We start from the raw sequence: 18,743 nt of genomic DNA, 5'->3' as shown, positions 1-18,743 counted from the left end.
TTTCTGTAGGGCAATAGGAAGGTCGTCACCCGGGGAAGGAGGGTTCGGTTCAGCAATGGGTGGTGTAGGTGGTGAGACAGAGACAGGCAAGAGAGGACGCGGGGGCAATGGTACGTGGTGCCATCAAATTTCGATGGAGGAACCAAAGTGGAAGGAAGAGATGGAGGGCCAGCAGGAAGAGGAGACAATGAGGGAGATGGAAGGGGAACAAGGAAATCAAGGGACTCGTCACAAGAATGAGAAGAGGAGGGAGAGGACAATGATTCAGAAACATAAAAGGGAGTAGATTCCTCAAAGGTGACATCTTTACTGACAATGAAGTGATGAGTAGAAGTATGATAGCACTTATACCCCTTTTGGTGAGAGGAGTAACCCACAAAGACATATTTGAGCGCCTTAGCATCAAGCTTGTCCAGAGAAGGATGACGGTTAGGGACGTAGCAGGTGCACGCAAAAATACGAGGAATGAGGTTAGTTTTCAAGGAAACCGTCGGGTAGGCTTGGTGAAGGGCATCAATAGGGGAAACATGGGAAAGGACACGAGAGGGGAGGCGATTGATGAGATGGACTGCAGTGAGAGAAGCCTCAACCCAGAAAAATTTGGGCATGTCCATGTGAAGAAGGGAGCGAGTGGTGTCAAAGATGTGTCGAAACTTTCGTTCCGCAAGACCATTTTGTTGGGGGGTGTAGGGACAGGAGGTTTCATGGATGATGCCATTAGAGGTGAAGAAGTTGAAGACAGTGGAATCAACATAATCACGGGCATTATTGGAGCGGAAGCGTTTGAAGGATCTAACAAATTGAGTTTGGAGTAGAGCGTGGGAAGAAATGATAGTTTGGGAAAGGCCGGATTTATGTTTGAGAAGATATGCCCATGTAACGCGGGTAAAATCATCCACAAAGATCACCAACCATCGGGCGCCCGAAACACTTGGAATGGGGCAGGCCCCCATAGGTCACTGTGAATGAGAGAGAAAGGAGACGATGAACGTGAAGACGGATCAGAGGGAGGATATGTTGTCCGAGTATGTTTAGCTAACCGACATGGTTCACAAACAAACCTGTCCACAGGACGTCCATGAAATAAACGAGGAAACATAAACTTCAAAGTAGAAAAAGAAGGATGTCCCAAGCGACGATAAAGAAGCCAAAGAGGATCCGGCGCTGCAGTGGAGAGAGCTACGCCGAGAGCAGGGACCAAAGGAGAGATGTGTGGAGGACGATGGAGAACGTAGAGCCCGAAGAGAGCCTGACCTAACTCGAGGTCAGACGGAAGTCAAGCTGACCGAGCAGGGAGGAAGCGACGTGAGCAAGGCGGAGATAGGGCTGCAACGCCGCAGGGTGAGTGAGCTGCGGCTTGCGACCTGTGGCTTGCGAGGACAGAGATAGGGTTGCGACCCCGCAGGTTGAACGAGCTGCAGCTTCGGCTGCGGCTTGCGACCTGTGGCTTGTGAGGACAGAGATAGGGTTGCGACCCCGCAGGGTGAGCGAGCTGCAGCTTCGGCTGCGGCTTGCGACCTGTGGCTTGTGAGCTGCGGCTTGCGAGCTGCGGTCTGTGACCTGCGGCTTGTGAGCAAGACAGAACTGCGGCTGCGACCTTGCAGGGTGAGCTTAGCTGAAGTTTGAAGGTGGCTGAGGTAGAAGAGCTATGGCTCTGCTACCATGAAGAAACCCAGAGGAGAAGGATGGGTTTGAGAGAAGAACAGAAAAATTCTCATTAGGTTAGAGGTTCCATAACTGGGGTACATATAGAGAGTAGGAGAGAGAGGGAGTAAATCAAAGAGAATAAAGCATAGAGAAAGACATATACAACAGGATCTATCAACTTGTGACTAGGGTAATCAACCTACTTAAAGGTGAAAAAAATTATTGCTTATGTTCATGAGCTGCAGGATATATGTCAAGAAATTGATCAATATTGGCCTGTTAAAAATCCTAACTTTAAGAGTGGGGATGGGTACTTTTAAGAAGGACATATTTTATATATCTCGAATAGGCCTGAAATGGAGTATGAAGCTTTTTGTAGCCAAATCTTGAACAGGGAGAAAGTCCCAGATCCTGAGGAAGCCATAGAATTGTTAGAGAAGAAGAAAGACTGGGAGTACTAATTGAACCACCATGGCACAAGTCTGATGATGAAGACTGTGCTGCAGAAATTACAGAAGCTTCAGGCATCCCAGGCAGATGTGAGGCCTCTAAATGGCAACAGAAATGAGTATTATGTAAATATGGCAGGAAGATTTATCACAATAACAATTAATGATGGAAATTGCATGGGAGGCCAGCCCGTCTGTAGGAGGCCAACCACTTAGGAAAGGGCGAAAGATGATTTTGATGAACATATTCAAAGGAACACAAAACAGACCCAGAGAAATCTAGGAGATCCGGGTCTCTCTCAGGGTTAGAATATTCAGGAGGGAGGCAGTGTGCAAAAGGCTCTTTATCAATGTAATGGTTTCAACAAACAGCATCATTCATGAAGTGGAGGGTTTTGTTCCTTGCTGGATTACAAGGATGTGAATGGTCTGGGGGGAACATTTATCACTTTATGTAGAATAGGTTACGAACATTCTTGAACACTTTATGCAAGATGTAGCAGCCATATCAGAGAATAGGAACAGTAAAGCCTCAATATCTGCTATTCTGATGCCAAGAGATGTTGATCCGGAATTTGAATGACAATTGGCTCAGCAGCAAGTTCAAGAAAGAAGGTTAGAAATGGAATCTCGTTTTAATTGCAGAAATGTACCTATTTAAAGGGGTTACCAACCTGAATTTTGGCATAAGAGCACGGAGTGTTTCTTGCCTCTACATCCTCTGCCAGAAAAAAGAACGCATCTTATTGCGCTCAACCTGGATGAACCAGATTTGACCTGGTTTCTTTATGTAGAAGTGGAATTCGGTGTAACCACTGGGCCGTGTTTCAAAACTCAATTCATATAATGATATGTCCAGCCATTCATTACGCTAAAGTCTGTTGGAGATCTTGCAAACTATGCCAATTTATGCCAAGCGAAAGGAGTTTGAAACAATCGTCTTGCAACTTCTTCTAGTTGCACCTGAAATCAAGGAAGTGTTTACCTCTGGGGATTATTACCTGAGATTAGCCTATTTTCTTCAAAAAAAAATTACCTGAGATTAGACATGAAGTTTGAAAAGGCAGACCCTATAATCTGAAGAAATAATGGATTTATCCATAAAAGCTGAAGCAGACCTATGCACATTATTCAAGCCTGGAAAACTCTTCGATATGCATATTTGCCGGCTCATTCGTCTTAGTCATCATGCCACACACAGCTCCTATTCATCGTGAGCAGATGACTAATTCTCAGAGATGAATAGGAGTTGCAATCTGTTCTACTATTGCTCCTGCAATAGGTTCAACACAATCATGATATGAACACAAGGAGATGGCATTTACGAGTCACATATGCAGAGTTTCAGTAGAGGAAAGACAATGGATTGTGCTATTGGTGCAACAGCTATTTTACTCCCGGACGTAGAGGCAAGAAAATTTTCAATTTGATTTTAATCAGGGAAGGAGATGACGGATATGATTTACCTGAGGAATTTGCTGCAAAAAGATGGAGAGACGGTTATGGAATGAGCAATATTTCTACCTAGAATTAACCTCAAGCTAGCTTAAAGGCCTATTTCCTTTGGCTCTTTAAAACTGTGGGCCAACACTTATGGCCTTTTAAGTCATTGTACTAACAGATAGTGAGGGTCACCCATAATTTCATTATCCCACATATGTTGCCTACATTGTCCATTTAAGTGCTTGATGGACCTAGATTTCTTGTGATACTGAGAGATGGATAACTGAGATCATCATATGATATCTGCTTAGGTATACCTTTATACATCCTAGGGCTAATTATCGACGAACATGATTTTCTACCGCCAGCACTTGAGTATTTTGATGTGGTTCTTGGTGTTCAGTGGCTCAAATTTCCTGATACTTTTTGCTCAAACTACAATCTGTTCACCCTCCAAATTCTTCTGAAGAACTGCCGCTCTGTGCTGCAAACAGACCGAGAGTTTTGGCTGAATCAGTTACCCGTATCTCAACAAGCTGAAGAGATTGTAAGGAGCGAAACACAATTCTGATGGCTTCATGCTAAGCGTACCCAAATCAAGCCACGGTATCTACTCTTGAACTATCATCCTGTATGGATAATGTTAAGGTCTGCTGTCCTACAGTCTTTGATTCGTCATTGGTCTATCCACCCAAAATATCATGTGATCATAAAATCCACGTATTACTCGGGTCTAAGCCATTAAATATCCAGACCATGCCACTATTCACGCATGCATAAAATAAGCTAGAGCTCTTTTTTTTTGAAGTTTAAGGCGGTCACCCGACAAAGTGGTAACCACCCGAGAAGTACATGTGTAGAGCCCTACAGCCCTATTCATACATGATCAACCTCCTTCCTCTCCATACACATCTCGAGCAAACTCTATCGCCATGAGGCCTTCGACCTCGTGGACGAGCTCGTCTGTTGAAGCCTTCCTCCTCCTAAAGATCACTTCGTTTCAGTGTAGCCATATTCCCAAAGCAGTATCATCTCTCGGCCCCCCTCTTCTCTTTTCTGAGGACTGGGTCTCTGTATGAACTATCAGGAGGCCTCCTCTAATTAAGCGTTCACCGCCAACTGTGCTTGGGTGGCCCAAAACCGTGTATGCAAAAGGGCATTCAAAGAATAGGTGGTTGCAGTCCTTGTCGGCTCTGGTGCACAGAGGTCTTGATAGAATAACTATTTGTTTCTCAAGTTATTCAGCCTTCTTTAAGTCCTTTTTCAACCCAGCCTTGCTGATTAAAAAGAAAGGGTGATGTTGGCAGACATGTATATACTACTGTGCATTGAACAGAATCACTGTTCCCAGTAGATTCCCTATTCCTTTCGTGGACGAGCTATTGGAGGAATTGCATGGAGCCACTATCTTTACCAAATAAGATCTAAAATCTGGATTTTATGAAATATGTTTGGATGAAGAAGATATCCCCAAGACAGTTTGCAGAACCCTTCAAGGACATTAAAAATTCACCATCATACCTTTGGTCTTTCCCTAGCTACATTTGAAGCATTTATGAATTCCATTTCCAAATCTTGCCTGCGTCATTTTATTTAAGGATTTAGTGAAGATAAACCTTTTTTGTCTTTTGAAGATAAACTGATATATAACTGAAATCCTAAGGATCGTGAGGCACAACTTAAGATGTTCTGGATATTCTTCAAAATAACCAGATGTGGATAAATCAAAAGGTGCAGCTTTCTCCAAGATCAATAAGACTTTTTATTACACCGGGATCCTCATTCTGAGTATTCACTAATGCAGAAAAAATTAATTTCATACAAAATTGGTTGACTCCGAAAAACTTTTAAAAGCCATGAGTATTTTTGGGGCTGACTGATTATTACAGGCGCTTTGTAGTTCAATATGCCTCCAAGGTTTAACCTCTCGCTAATTTACTCAAGAAGAATGTGTTCGTTTGGATCTAGGAAGCTGAAACAGCTATGACTTTGACTCCAGTCCTTAGCCTTTCAGATTTTTCTAAACCTTTTTGTTAGGTCATGGAGGATACTTAGTAGGGTTTAAGCTAACTAATGGGCCCGAGGCCTTGTACTCTGTAATAGCCTAACCCTAGGAGATATTAATAAAAATAACTACTTCAGGCCCAACATGGGCCGCCTAACTTCCCACTAAGGGCCCATTAAGGGCCCATTAGTGTAGGCCCAGTAGGGCCCATATATTAGGCCCAGTAGGGCCTAATATATGTTGGGCCTGACCACAGTCAGGCCCAACTCTCCAACGGCTGAAACCCAGCCGTTGGAGGGTCCAGCTGCTTTTAAAGCAGCTGGACCTCTCTGTTTCAAACAGTCATATATTCAAAATATATGACCGTTGGAAACAGGGAATATTCCTTAGGAATATTCCCTGTCTAACAAGTGAAGTTTTTCTTCTATAAAAGGGGGCCCAGTTCAGCAATAAAAATTATTCCTTCTTGCCCCAAATTCTTCTCTCTTCTTTTTTCTCTTTCCATTAATCACACTTTTTTTAGTGGAGACAGATGAATCTGGCCTTGGAGTAGGTGCAGTATTATTACCGGTCTTACATCCCTTAGCATATTTCAGTAAATCATTCCTACTTACTGAACAGTCTAAATCAGCTTATGAATGCGAGGTTATGGCTGTCGTATGGGTAGTACATAAAATGGATGCATCATTCAGTGCTTAAGAAATTTTTTATCCACATAGATCAATTCACACTGAAATTTCTAATGATCAAAGAGAGATTCCACTGCAGTTCAACAAATGGATATCAAAACTTTTGCGCTTAGAAGTTGAGATAAGGTGCAAGGCAGGTAAGAACAACATCATAGCTGATGCATTATCAAGATCCCCGGAAGATATTTCACTGAACAAGATTTCTGTTACCCATTGGCTGGATAGGTCCCAGTTGGAACAGGAGATTGAGAGTGATCCAAAATTATTAGTCATTAAAAGATCTCTTATCTTGCAAGAAGGGATTTATCCACTTTACTCTCTTCATCATAACCAACTTTTTTACAAAAAATGCCTGGTCATTCCTTGTTCTTCTCCAATAATTTCAGTTAATTTAAAAGAATTAATTGGCACCGAGTTTTGGGGCCATGGAAGACTTCTGAAGACTTAAGAGAATATCTCAACAATTCCACAGGCAAGAGATGAAACAACACAACAAATTACATGTCTCAGCTTGTCATGTCTGCCAAACACAAAGAATCTACATTGACTCCTGCTGGCGTGTTTCAACCACTACCTTTCCCTAACAAAATATGGGAAGATATATAATTGGACTTTACAGAAGGTTGCCAGATTCCAATGGCTAATGCAGTATTTAAAGTAATTGATAGACTCAGCAAGAATGCTCACTTTATAACCGTCAAGCACCCATTCTCAGCTAAAGATATTGTTTTTTTTCATAATCCTGCTAAAGATATTGTTGAAGTATTCCTTACGGAAATTGTCAGATTGCATGGAATTCCAAGATCAATTATTTCAGACCGAAGTAGCACTTTTATCAGATCTTTATGGAAGGATTTGCATAAGATACAGGGTAATGCACTGCGTTTCAACTCTTCTTATCACCCAGAAACAGATGGTCCTACATAACTAACCAACAAGAGCTTGGAATGCCACTTGTGTTGTTTCTCTTCAGAATGCCAGAAGAAGTGGATCAAATGACTTTATTGGGAAGAATATAACTATAATAGCTTTGATACCAAGATGATAAGATCCTGGATCTTATAAGAATCACTATCAGGAAAGCTGAATTCCCTTCCCACAATTCAAGATTAGTAGTATTCTATAAAATATTTGTAGATGAAACTAGAAATCAGATCAAGTGAGTAATAGAGATAGAGAATACACAATGCCCAAGATGGATAAATGAGAGATTGCCAAATCGGTCATCTCTTCTCCCTGAGTTGGAGGATCTCCTGCTCCTTTCCAAGACTGAGTCTTCTTCTTGAAAAAGTGACTTGATGGCAGTATGATGATCCAGTCTCCTTTTATTTACAGGATTCTTGCCACCTCCTATCTTGAAGAGACTTGTGTAGACTCCATCACACGTGTGAGCTCTGATGTGTTTGACGAATGGGACCTTCTTCTTTTCTCTTTATGATAGGTTTGAGTTTTTTTTTTTGAAGAAAATAAGGAAGGCCACCATTAATTGGTGGTCAACCTGCTAACATTAACAATGAAAAATAAGTACATTCAAGATACATATATGACCAAAATGGTCCACCAATCATTTCCCTCCAACCCAAAAAGACACAAATGCCTCAAGGTTGTGAATGATGTTCTCCACTGACGCCCGCCTCCCCTTGAACACCGCCTCATTCGATGCAGCCATAACGCCCATAGCACTGCAACTAGCCTCCTCCATTCCAACCTGCTCCGGTAACTACCACCAGTGACTGAGGTCCAAAATGCCTTGTCGGAGGAGATATTCACCGCTGGTATCTACTGCGATGCCCATACTCCTTGGACGAACTGACACGTGAAGAGTAAGGGGGAGCAGTCTTCGTCGCCTTGGGCACACAGGCGACACTCGACGGAAGCCATCGGATTCCACCTCCTCCGAAAGACCCGTGTGACCAATCTTCGTCGTCTCAATTACCGCGCCTTGAGAGGAACTTTTTGCATCGTCAGTGTGGAGCATGAATTGATGGTTGTCGAGTCACCCCCCGCTTCCCCTCGGTTCTTCAAATATGCATCCTTCACCGAGAAAGATGGCCCTCGTCACATCCAGCCATCTTGATATACGCTCGACGGTCTGATATGTGTAAGGTTCTCTTGCATTTCCATCAGTTTCTCAAACCGTGGCTCCGAAAATGCCCCATGCATGATAGGGATCCGAACCAGCATTCATCGACCGTGGCATTTGGGTTCCCTGCCAGAGCAAAATGTCTTGGATATTTCAGCTTCAGGATGCCTTGACTGGACCAGTTATCGGTCCAGAATAAAAAAACTGGCCCCGTCCCCCAACCTGGGGTTAAAGAACTCACGGATGTGGGGTATACTATTATGCGAACTGCGCCAAAAGGGGGACTCTCCCCTGAACTTTAGCCCACCTTCTCCCCCCATCAGTCTCCGTGCCATATCTGTCCCTAAGGACGTTGAGGATGAGGCCCTCCACTGACGTCACAATCCTTTCCATCCAATTTGTCAGGAGTGCCAGATTCATGGAGTTTATGTGGAGTATCCCCAGCCCTCCTTGTTTTACGGGCCTGCAGACCTCTTCCCATGCTACCAGGGGTACCCCCTTACACCCATCCTCTCTATTGGTTCCCCAAAGAAACCTCCTCATCAGTCCCTCCAGACGCTTTGTCACGACTGATGGTATTTTAAACACCAACATGTAAAATATTGGGATCGCTGGAAGCACTGATCGCAATAAAACCAAGCGTCCCTCTTTTTATAGCACTTTGGCCTACCAGCCTTCCAATCGCCGCTCCTTCTCCATCACTGGTTGCCATTCTGTGGTTAAAATGCGTCTCCTCATCAGTGGAAGACCTAGATAACTCATTGGTAGACAACCCCGAGGCATGCCTAGCTTGTTGGCGCATTGCGCTTCTTCCACCGACGAAAGTCCAAATCCCACAAATGCCGACTTAGCCCGGTTGAGACGTAACCCCGAGGAGTCCACAAAAATATCTAACAATGTAGATAGTGTGTGAGATTCTGTCACGGATCCTTCCATGAAGAATGTCGTGGCGTCCGCACACTGAAGTAGTGGAATACCCCCTGGGTAGCTCTCAGTCTGGAAGCCCCTTAATATGCCGCGTTCGCTTGCCTTAAGGGTGCAGGTGACCAAGGTGTCCACTGCCAGGACAAATAGTAACGGGGCTAACGGGCAACCCTGCCTGACTTCTCTCTGTGGGTGTATCCATCCCCTTCCGCCCGACCATTGACCAGAACTGAGAATGTGTGGGGTGTAGCACAACCTCGTACCCATGCCACCCATACGAGTGTGGAAGGACCCCTCGTGCTGCGCCATGTGCACGTGCAATTTGTCTGACCCATTTCTTGCATTTCGGTTTCGGAAATGAAAGACCAAAAGGCCTCAGAGCCTGGATCCTGCCCTCCTCTCCTGTTAGGTCTATCTCCCGACTCCAGAGTCACATTGAAGTCTCCTCCAAACAGCATTGGAATCCCGTGAAAGAGTGAAGCCACTCCTTCTAGCTCCTCCCACAGCCTGTGCCGTCGGGCTGCGATAATTGGGCCGTAGACCGATGCCACCATGCGTTGAAAACCATCTCTCCTTCTCTTCAGCTTTACTGCAGCCACGTACTGTCCTGTCCAGGACCCTTCTTTAGCATAAGTCAATGCGCTCCAAGCAACCAGTAACCCTCCAGATCTACCAATCGCGTTGACTGCCACAAAGCCCTCGAGAAATCCTCGCCCAAACACGTTCCATTCCTTTGCATCACATCTCTCCATCATTGTCTCCTGTAGGCAAAGTACTGTGGGCCCCCATCGCCGCAAATACCTTCCCACCACTCCTCGTCTCCCTTCATCACGGAGACCGTGTACGTTCCATGAGATGCAGTTCATAATTGAACCGATGGTTGCCCCCCTTGTCGCCTCTCGGGCATCACCTCCACACACACGGCCACCTCACACACCATTAGGTGTGTGACCTGCTCGTCTTGTAGCTCTTTGTCACTTTTGTTGTTTGAAGACTCTCCGATCTCCTGCTCTTTGGTGTTCAGCCCCCTCGATGTTACCTCGTTCATATCCTGTCAGAGTCCCACTTTCTTTGACCTTCCTGCTGCGATCAAGCGCATTTGACCGTGTTTCCCGGTCACCACCCACGTCTTCTTGTCGTCTGCATCTGTCAAGGCCAGTTTTCCTCGACTGTAAGCCACACCCTTAAAATGCCGAAGGTTTTCATTAGTGACCTGCTGCGCTTTATGGGTGGCCCTTGTCCTCCTCTGTCACGGGCAGTGGTCTTCTCTTGTGATGTCCCTGTGGTCGAGGACGACGAGAGATCTGCTGTTGCGCTCTCACCGCTGGCCTTGTCTGCATTATCTCTGTATGGTGCTACCTCTCCCATCATGATTTGAAGTCCCGACTGTACTCCTGTGGGTGGGCCCTCCACCTCGCCTTGTCGATCATCAATGTCCCCAGCTGCACGTGGCGCTGGCAGAGGTGTCATAGGTCTTATTCTGGCTCTGAAGGTGCCTGCATATCCGTGGGACCTGACCGATCCAGGTATCTAATCCCCTCCTATCAATTCGACTTCCACTAGCACCACCCTTGGGTCCCCATCCTCCAAACCCGTCGATATGATACTCTTAAGATTTCCAAATGAAGCGGCTATCTTCTCCAGCGATGTTTCTTGACGATGCACCAATGGGACCCCGAGCACCTCTACTACAGTCCCCACTTTTTTCATTCGATCAGCCCCATCCGTGGGGAGCACTTGACGCCACCTCACCTCCGTGGTGTCATTGACCCACTGCGTCCAGCCGCAGACTGCAACATATTCGGCCATCGATACCCCTCGAAGAATTAGGGTGTTTGTATCTAGTCTTTGTAACTCTGCCTTCTCTAGTGTCGGAACTTTCTGCCATATGCCTTCTCAGACCTCCTCTAACCGTGGAGATTCCTTGAACACGTCCCCCACTAAGCACTTTTGGAGTGAACTAGCAAATGTATCCACCCCTTTTGCAACTAGGTGGGTTGTTCGTTGGTCCTGTCTCCTGGCCTGTTGCCTTCTCTGCGCATGTCTTTTAGTGTTTTCTCCAGTCCCTCGATGACAATTGGCTTGGTGATGTCCTGCCCCTCTGCGTCTGCGGCAGATCACTGGCTCTCTACATTCTCTTGCTTGATGTCCCATCGTTAAACATCTGAAGCACCTGTTCTCCTCGCTGGCAGGCCATCGAGATGTCATTGTGTTTTTGGATTGTGACTTTTTAACACGACGAGACCTCACCGTCACCCATCCTTCTTCTTCGTCTTCCGCTTCATATGCTACTCCACTCCCTCGAACTAAGACTTCTACGCGTGGGCTTGAATCTAGTGCTCGGTCCCCATTATCTCGCATGTGTGGCGACTGCCTGTGCCTGCCTGCAACATAATTGTCTCTTTCTGTGAACTTGGCTCCAGGGCCCCCCCGCCTGTTCCAAACATAGGTTGCGTGTCTGGTGACCACACGCTCTCCGGCCCTGATACCGCGCAGCCACCTTCCCTGCATGGAGTCTTCCCCAATCTCCTCCTGATCATCTTCATGGCCCCTCCATTCGCGTGCATGAAGCCCTCCAGTGGGTTGCACATGCTTGAGTCTCTTCTCTCTGTCATCAGCTGTTCTCTACACGTCTGCCCTGTGCCATGTCCAGCGTGGATGGATGATCTTAGGTTGGGGACCTCACGCCATCTCCTCAGGCCCTCACTCTGAGACACATCCCAGTGGAAAACCTCTTCGCGTCGGGAATTCTCCATGCAGAAACCTTCACGCTGGAGGCCCTTGCCAAAGACATCCCTCTGTGATTGCAACTTTGCATCGGGAATTCTCCATGCTGGGGGGCGCTGCACGCAGCTCATCCCCCTCCCACCATCCCTTTTGCCCCGGCGGCCAACGTCGGGGTGATCGTCATGCCTGTGGACTCTGCCCCGCCTCCCCTCTGTCGCCACTTTGTCTTCCTCCCATTCAGCCGCGACCCTTTCGCCGCGGCGGCCGACGTCGTGTCGGTCGTCACGCCTGAGTTTGCTCCACCACCTCTCTGTCATCCTTTTGCTTTCCTCCCGACCGACCGTAATCCTTTCATGACAGCGGCAGATCAGGGAAGGCTGCGCGTAGGCCCAAGGCTACCCAATGGCGTGCATTGCGGCCCATCTCGTGACTTCTGTATCGGCCTTGGCCCTTCCCTTTTGTAATGGCTATGGCCTCTGATGTTAGTTTGCTTATTATAATACAATGTCCCTGTTGATGCTAAAGGCTTAGCCCTACCCTCTATGCTTAACCTCCAAGAAATCTTAAGCTGTCCAAAAAGACTTCCGCTGGAGAAGTGTTGAGGTTGGCATGCTTTCGACGCGAGCATTGTTCTTAGCTCCAGATTTGACTGCGTGACACCCAACATGAGGGGGGTTCGTCAGTTGAACACCTACTTTTCCTGTTGCACATGGAACAATATTTTAATTCCTCTTGTATTTATGTGGTTAGCACGTTATGATTTTGTATTGTGTAGATGCCCTTATGACATCCAATCAATTTGGATCAAATGTATCTGGTCCACTAAGTCCCAACCCTAATGTAACAATGCCTAGATATTGGAATGACAAGATTCTTCATTTCTTCATTTCTGATGTTGAATTTATTCATGGACAACCCAAATGCGGACAGGTTGAATTTATCTACTGGAGAAAATGCTTAAAATAATTCAACATCAAAGGTTTCTGTAAACCTTTCAGCCGAAAGATGAGCCATGAAGCATTTAATCCTCGGCATTTATTAACTGTCTTCTAGTAATTACTCATCGACGCATCAATCTTCATCCTGATTTGATTTCTGGCTTCTAAGCTCCATTATTCTGTTATTCTGTATCTGTATTTTAATATTTATGTTGTATAATACCGTTCATTATTCCAGAATCTCCTGATATGGATCTTATTCTCATCAATTTATTGCATAATTCCTAGGAACTTAACATTGGAGGTGGTCTTGTGACCACTGCATTAGAGCAAACATGTGGAGTGAAGAGGTCAAAAATAAGGGATCTTTATAATGAACTTGGTGATCTTGGTATGTGTCCCCATCCATTTTTAGACACTCACTTTGTCTTTTCCTGTTTATCTAGAATTATTTTCTTCTAGTTTGAAGAATCTGGATTAATTGAGTTTTTTGCAGGTGATGTTGCGCAATCTTGTCGGCAGGCTCAAACTCTACTATCTCATCCTCGTTGTCTCTCGGTCCAGAATGTTTTTTCTGTTTTCAATAAGATAAGGTTAATAACATTTTGGGGTTTCTGCCTTCTAATTTTAATGATACTAATTGATATTTTGTCTCTCTACCCTCTTTATACATAGTTGTTTCTTGGCGTTTGGATCCTTTCATCCGTACTCAATATCTCTTTTGCTATTACTGATTCCGTCTCAATATGCAACGGTCAGCTCCCTAAGAGAGGTAGAGAGGGAGTAAAATGCAGAAATATAGACAGAATAAGAAAAAAATAATGTTAACTTTGATGCTCCCATTATGCAGTTCTCCCTCCAATAATCTCCTGTCAGCCAGCCTAATAACCGACCCCCTAAATATTAATGAGAGTGCTCTTAGCTAACCGCGTGAGTAGTTTACGAGAGGGTGCACGTCAGAAAATCACTCTCTCCTTCTACTGCGACTTTGATCTCTAGCTTGAAGTCCAGAAACGTCTAATTTAAAGTCTTAACATCATTTCAAGATGCCTCTCTCTTAGGGCATTCAATTGCACTAGAACTTGTATTAGGGTTGGGAAAACATCTTACACAAAAGTTTTTTCGGCTCAACAGTTCTGGTTGTGGATTGGGCATCTAGTATGGTCTGGAGAGGTGACTCCCATGGGCTTTGTGACACTATGACACTTGAAAGGTGTCAAGAGTTACGTAGTTGTTAATGAGGTTTTTCCCAGGCCACCTGTTCGTGCATTGCAGAACTTCAGGACCATAATATTGAGTGTGATATTTATTATTTTTGGAGTGGTGGGCCTATGATTTCATTCGGAAGGGCAGGATATTCAGATAAACCCAGTCATCACGAGTGAGTCAATTCTTGACAGACAACAGTCTGCTTGTAGCTTCAAATCAGAGGCCTTGTGATGGAGGCAAATAGTGTTTGATTAAATCCAAAATTCATCTTTATCTTTGAGCTTATGATATGAAGAGGCCACAACTGTCTGGGCTGCACTATAAAGGATAGTGTGTTTTATGGGGGTTGCATTCACAAACAATCTTGAAAGGGTTGGAATGATGACATTCAAGGCAATGACAGATTGGAACTGTCATCTGCCCATGCCAACCATTTTTACCAATAGTTGGATTGATGGCCTGCAAAGAAATGCAGATAACATTCACTGCAGTCTTCGAGTGGACTACGGATAATTGAAAATGCTGACTATCTCAAACTGCTGTGCGATTCTCTTTGTGGACAGCTTGGAGAGTTATATAGATTGAAGGTCTTCTTCCAGCATCACTTTCACTGGTTATTGTCTGATCTTCATGCAGATCTGTATTATCCATGAGACTGCCTTCTCAATCCTTGTTCATACCCTTTGGGTTTTTGAATGCCCCTTGAGATTATATCCCTCTTAAATATGCTCTTCTGACCAGTTTCACTGCATTATATCCTTGTCTCCTGTTGAGGAGCGATGACACACCAGAAGAACCTCCGACAGGTTTTTGACATCCTTGCTGCAAACCAACTGCACAACAATCCTACCAAATCCTGTTTTTTCCAGGATCCACTGGAATACTTGAGCCATTGAATTTTGGAAACTATAGTGGCTACTGACTGCAGCAAGATTTTGGCTACCACTGACTGGCCGGTCTCACAACTTTTTTGACATGTCCATGGGTTCTTGGCCATCACAAGATACTACTGGAGATCCGTCCAGAGTTACACCCTCGATGCGTCTCTGCTCACACTAATGAATGATACTTCCCATTGGTCCTAGGACGCCTATCCAATTTTAAGACAGCTGAATGGGGTGAGGACTTTTGCTCCTGTTCTTACCTTGCCAAAGTTCTTTGCCAATTTGAGGTTGAGATTGAGGCATCTGTAGATGGTATTGGAGATGTCTTTGGTGGGACCATCAGCTACCGCACCCACGTCAGCGCCTTTCTGATCAGAACCTGGCAATATCGGCGTATGAGCAGGCGTTTATGGCCTTTGCCATTGCCATTGTTTTCTTCTTATAAATCTCTTTATTGTCTGAACAGACTGATGCAGCCATAATTACTTCCTTGTTAGGCTACATGTGCGTTTGCACTACTAGAGGTAACTGATCAGGTTGACGGGGTTCAACTTCATATCATCTTCAAATCAGATAGCAATAACAGGTCTCATCATACCAGGTGCACCATTGCTGCCTCATTGCAGCAGCATCTCCATTCCAAATTGTCTCTGCTCAGTATTTCAAATTTATTTCTTTCATCACCAGCGTCTATGTAATTTTCATATATGTCCTGAAGTTGTCTGGATCTTGTTTGTGTATTCTGCATCAAGAGTTCTTATGTTTTTTTTTTTGGAAAAAGAAAAAGGGAAGATCACCTGAAAGTGGTGGTGAACCCAGGTATAATGGTATATATGCACGTGATGAGTATATGACTGACCAACTCGATCCCTTTACCGTCCTTCAACCCCTGATCGATCAGTAGGAGAGAAAAATCTCCACATCATGCAGAACAGAATCTATAGAGACAACCCTTCCCTTAAATACATATGGTGCAGCCATACTACCAAAGTACCATGAGGATTTTTCTCCACCTTGATCGTCCTCTGCATGTGCCTCCCTGGAGCGAGGTCCAACATGATTCTTCGGATGCCGTATCCACCCTGATGAGATGACGCAGGTTCCAAAGGGCTTGGGCCATATGGCTGTTCAGAGAACAGATGTGAGCAGTCTTCCTCTCCTTGTGCCCACGTGGGCCATATGGCTGATGTATCTGGCAGTATGTGCTTATGTAGGACTCATACCATCAATCATCGTTTAAGAAACAACCAGCAAAAAATTCTGATTTTAGTTGGGACCTTTTGCATTCATAGCCGACGGCAAGTAGTATTAATAGTAATACTAGTAATAAGAGTTCTTATCCCGAGTCTTAGATGGCTGTTCATTTCCCAAATCACATCCTGAGACTCGTGTTGAATGGAACTCGGAGCATAACATTAATCATCCTTTCTTCCTTGAAAACACATCGATCATCCTTTCCTTTATGCAAAAAAGTAGGGTTTGCAATAACCAAATACAGAATAGGTCAGCACTTGTCTCTTGTGGGAGGATTTGATTGTGGACCAAACTTGAAATCTGGCTTGCGAACACAGCGACCTCGAATGTGAGGGCGGAGAGGCTCTGAGTGTTTGCAAAATAAGGACAAACTCACTTGATGTGGCATTGTGCTAGCTCTGTTATATATTTGGCTCAGTGGGAGAGAGATTAGGATATGGAGAAACTAAAAGTTACAACTAGAAATAATGTCAACTGTGATGCTCACGAGGGACAGCGCTCCTTTGTATCTGAGTTCCTGTTGGACAGGAAATGCTCATCCCTACAAGATTGCTTCCCCATGTGATCTTTATCTAACCCTTGTCTTCTCTGGTGATTAGTAGACAATCGATCAGTCCAAAACAGTCTACTTTGGCAGAAAAATTCATGATATTGTTCCTTTAAGATATTTCTCGTTATTATATCCTGCCATACCTTTTTTCTTGACTGATTTGCGATTGTACTATTTTTCATTGTGTGGATAGGAGAAAGTTTTCTTTTCTTCTGGATATTTTATTTTTTATTTCATTCTTGTAAGTTTATGCGATGCAACTTCTTCAATGATACTGAATTTCATTTTTTCAGTATTATTTTTATTGTTCAAGTTAACACATCAGATTCTTTTATAATGCGTACAAGTTGTATAATTTTTTCACTTCAGCTTTTATTTTCTGTAGCCTAGAGACGGGCAATGGCAGTGTTACTCGAAAGAAGCTGCTTATCCAATATCTAATGCGCTCATGTAGAGAAATGGAAATGAAGTTTCTCGTGCGAACATTGGTGAGAATTTATGATGATCCCATCCTTTTTGGACTTATCTTTTTATTTTCACTTGTTCGTTCTCCTAATGGCTGGTGGTCTCTCCCCCATTCCAGTAATATAAGTAAAAAGCATCAGGAGTGAGGGGAGTCTTTATTTTTTGTGTTGCCCTTTGTGGGCCTTTTTTTTGTTCTGAACCTAGAGTTTTTTCCTTCTATGAGCAGGGAATGTATTACTATGGTTTTGTGCTTATGTTGTATCCTATTTGTCTCCCAGGGGGCAGATTACTCCCATTTCCCTGCCTCCATGTTTACCTCTTTCTTTTACAAACTTCTATTTTCTCCTCTATCTTGATCTCAACCTTGATTCATAATTTCTATGGTGATTTCTGACATAGTATCAGAGCCGTGTTTGAATCTTCATCTGTCACCACCAATCAAGCAAGAGGAAGTAGAAGAAAATAAGAAGAATCGGCAATTATGGCCATTTTTTCTCCGGCCACTTGGGTTGTAGTTGCTGCCACCAAATTCAGCCATTACTACTGATGGACCTTGCTGCAGACAATGATGAGCTTAAACCCATGGAATATTTTTTTATCAGAGAAGAGAGCCTTGGTCATCAGAGTTAACAAGCACTTCTTATAGTGGCAAAGGTGGATGTGCAGCAGAGCTTTAGCACGTTGCCTGGTCTAGCACCATCAGATGGGAATCACACCCTTGACACACTGACCAGTCTAGTTTGCTAGCTCAGAAAATGCTGCAATGACTGAGAAGAGGCCTGAGACTAAAGTGAACACAAGCCTTCCATACACTTTTACGCTCATCAGCAAAGCTCTGATTCCATCGTCCTTCTGGGCTTCTTCCATCGTCTCATTGGTATAGTTTAAGCGCGAGTTTCATCAGAGTCACTAGTCCAAGTTTAGAGGTTCCCTTTTTTCTTCTGAGTTCAGGATATGCCCACCTGATTCTGAGGGGATTCAAGGTCATTCTTATCAAGGCCCTGGAATCGTCTAACTGGTCTCTTTGTAGTAATATTCATCTTTACACCATTGGGGGAAGTTGGAGAGCTGGGCCTCAAGGGATGGATGATATCACACTTGGGAAGTGAAAAGTCAGAAATCCGTGTAAGAGATAATATCACATTGAGGCCCAGCTCTCCAACTTTCCCCAATGGTGTAAAGATGAATATTACTACAAGGAGACTTGTTAAACCATGCCAGGGCCTAGATGAGAATGACCTTGAATCCACTCAGAATCAGGTTGGCATATCCTGAACTCAGAAGAAAAAAGGGAACCCCAAAACTTGGACTAGTGACGCCGATGAAACTCGCAATTAAACTATGCCAATGAGAGGATGGAAGAAGCGCAGCAGGAGGATGGAATTAAAGCTTTGCTGATGAGCATAAAAGCAAATGGAAAGCTTGTGTTCACTTTAGTCAATCATTCCTGCATTTTCTGAGCAAGCAAACCAGACT

The 18,743-nt window shown here is 44.4% G+C and overlaps 1 protein-coding gene across 4 annotated transcripts in view; it reads left to right on the top strand.

The window, feature by feature from the left end:
• Positions 1-18,743, top strand: part of LIG6 (DNA LIGASE 6) — a 60,378-nt gene that overhangs the window by 16,533 nt on the left and 25,102 nt on the right. For all 4 annotated transcript variants that reach the window (XR_013581428.1, XM_078574968.1, XM_078574966.1 and 1 more), the window contains exons 4-6: positions 13,194-13,296; positions 13,402-13,498; positions 17,188-17,290. Coding sequence is in view for 3 of the 4 variants with exons in the window: in XM_078574968.1 (XP_078431094.1) it covers positions 13,194-13,296; positions 13,402-13,498; positions 17,188-17,290 (303 nt within the window). In the remaining variant the exon portion in view is untranslated. The remainder of the gene's footprint in view (positions 1-13,193; positions 13,297-13,401; positions 13,499-17,187; positions 17,291-18,743) is intronic.

Source organism: Wolffia australiana, chromosome 5 (assembly GCF_029677425.1).
Source record: "Wolffia australiana isolate 7733 chromosome 5, ASM2967742v1".
In the NCBI taxonomy this organism is placed as follows: domain Eukaryota; kingdom Viridiplantae; phylum Streptophyta; class Magnoliopsida; order Alismatales; family Araceae; genus Wolffia; species Wolffia australiana.
This window is presented reverse-complemented; position numbering and strand designations above follow the sequence as displayed.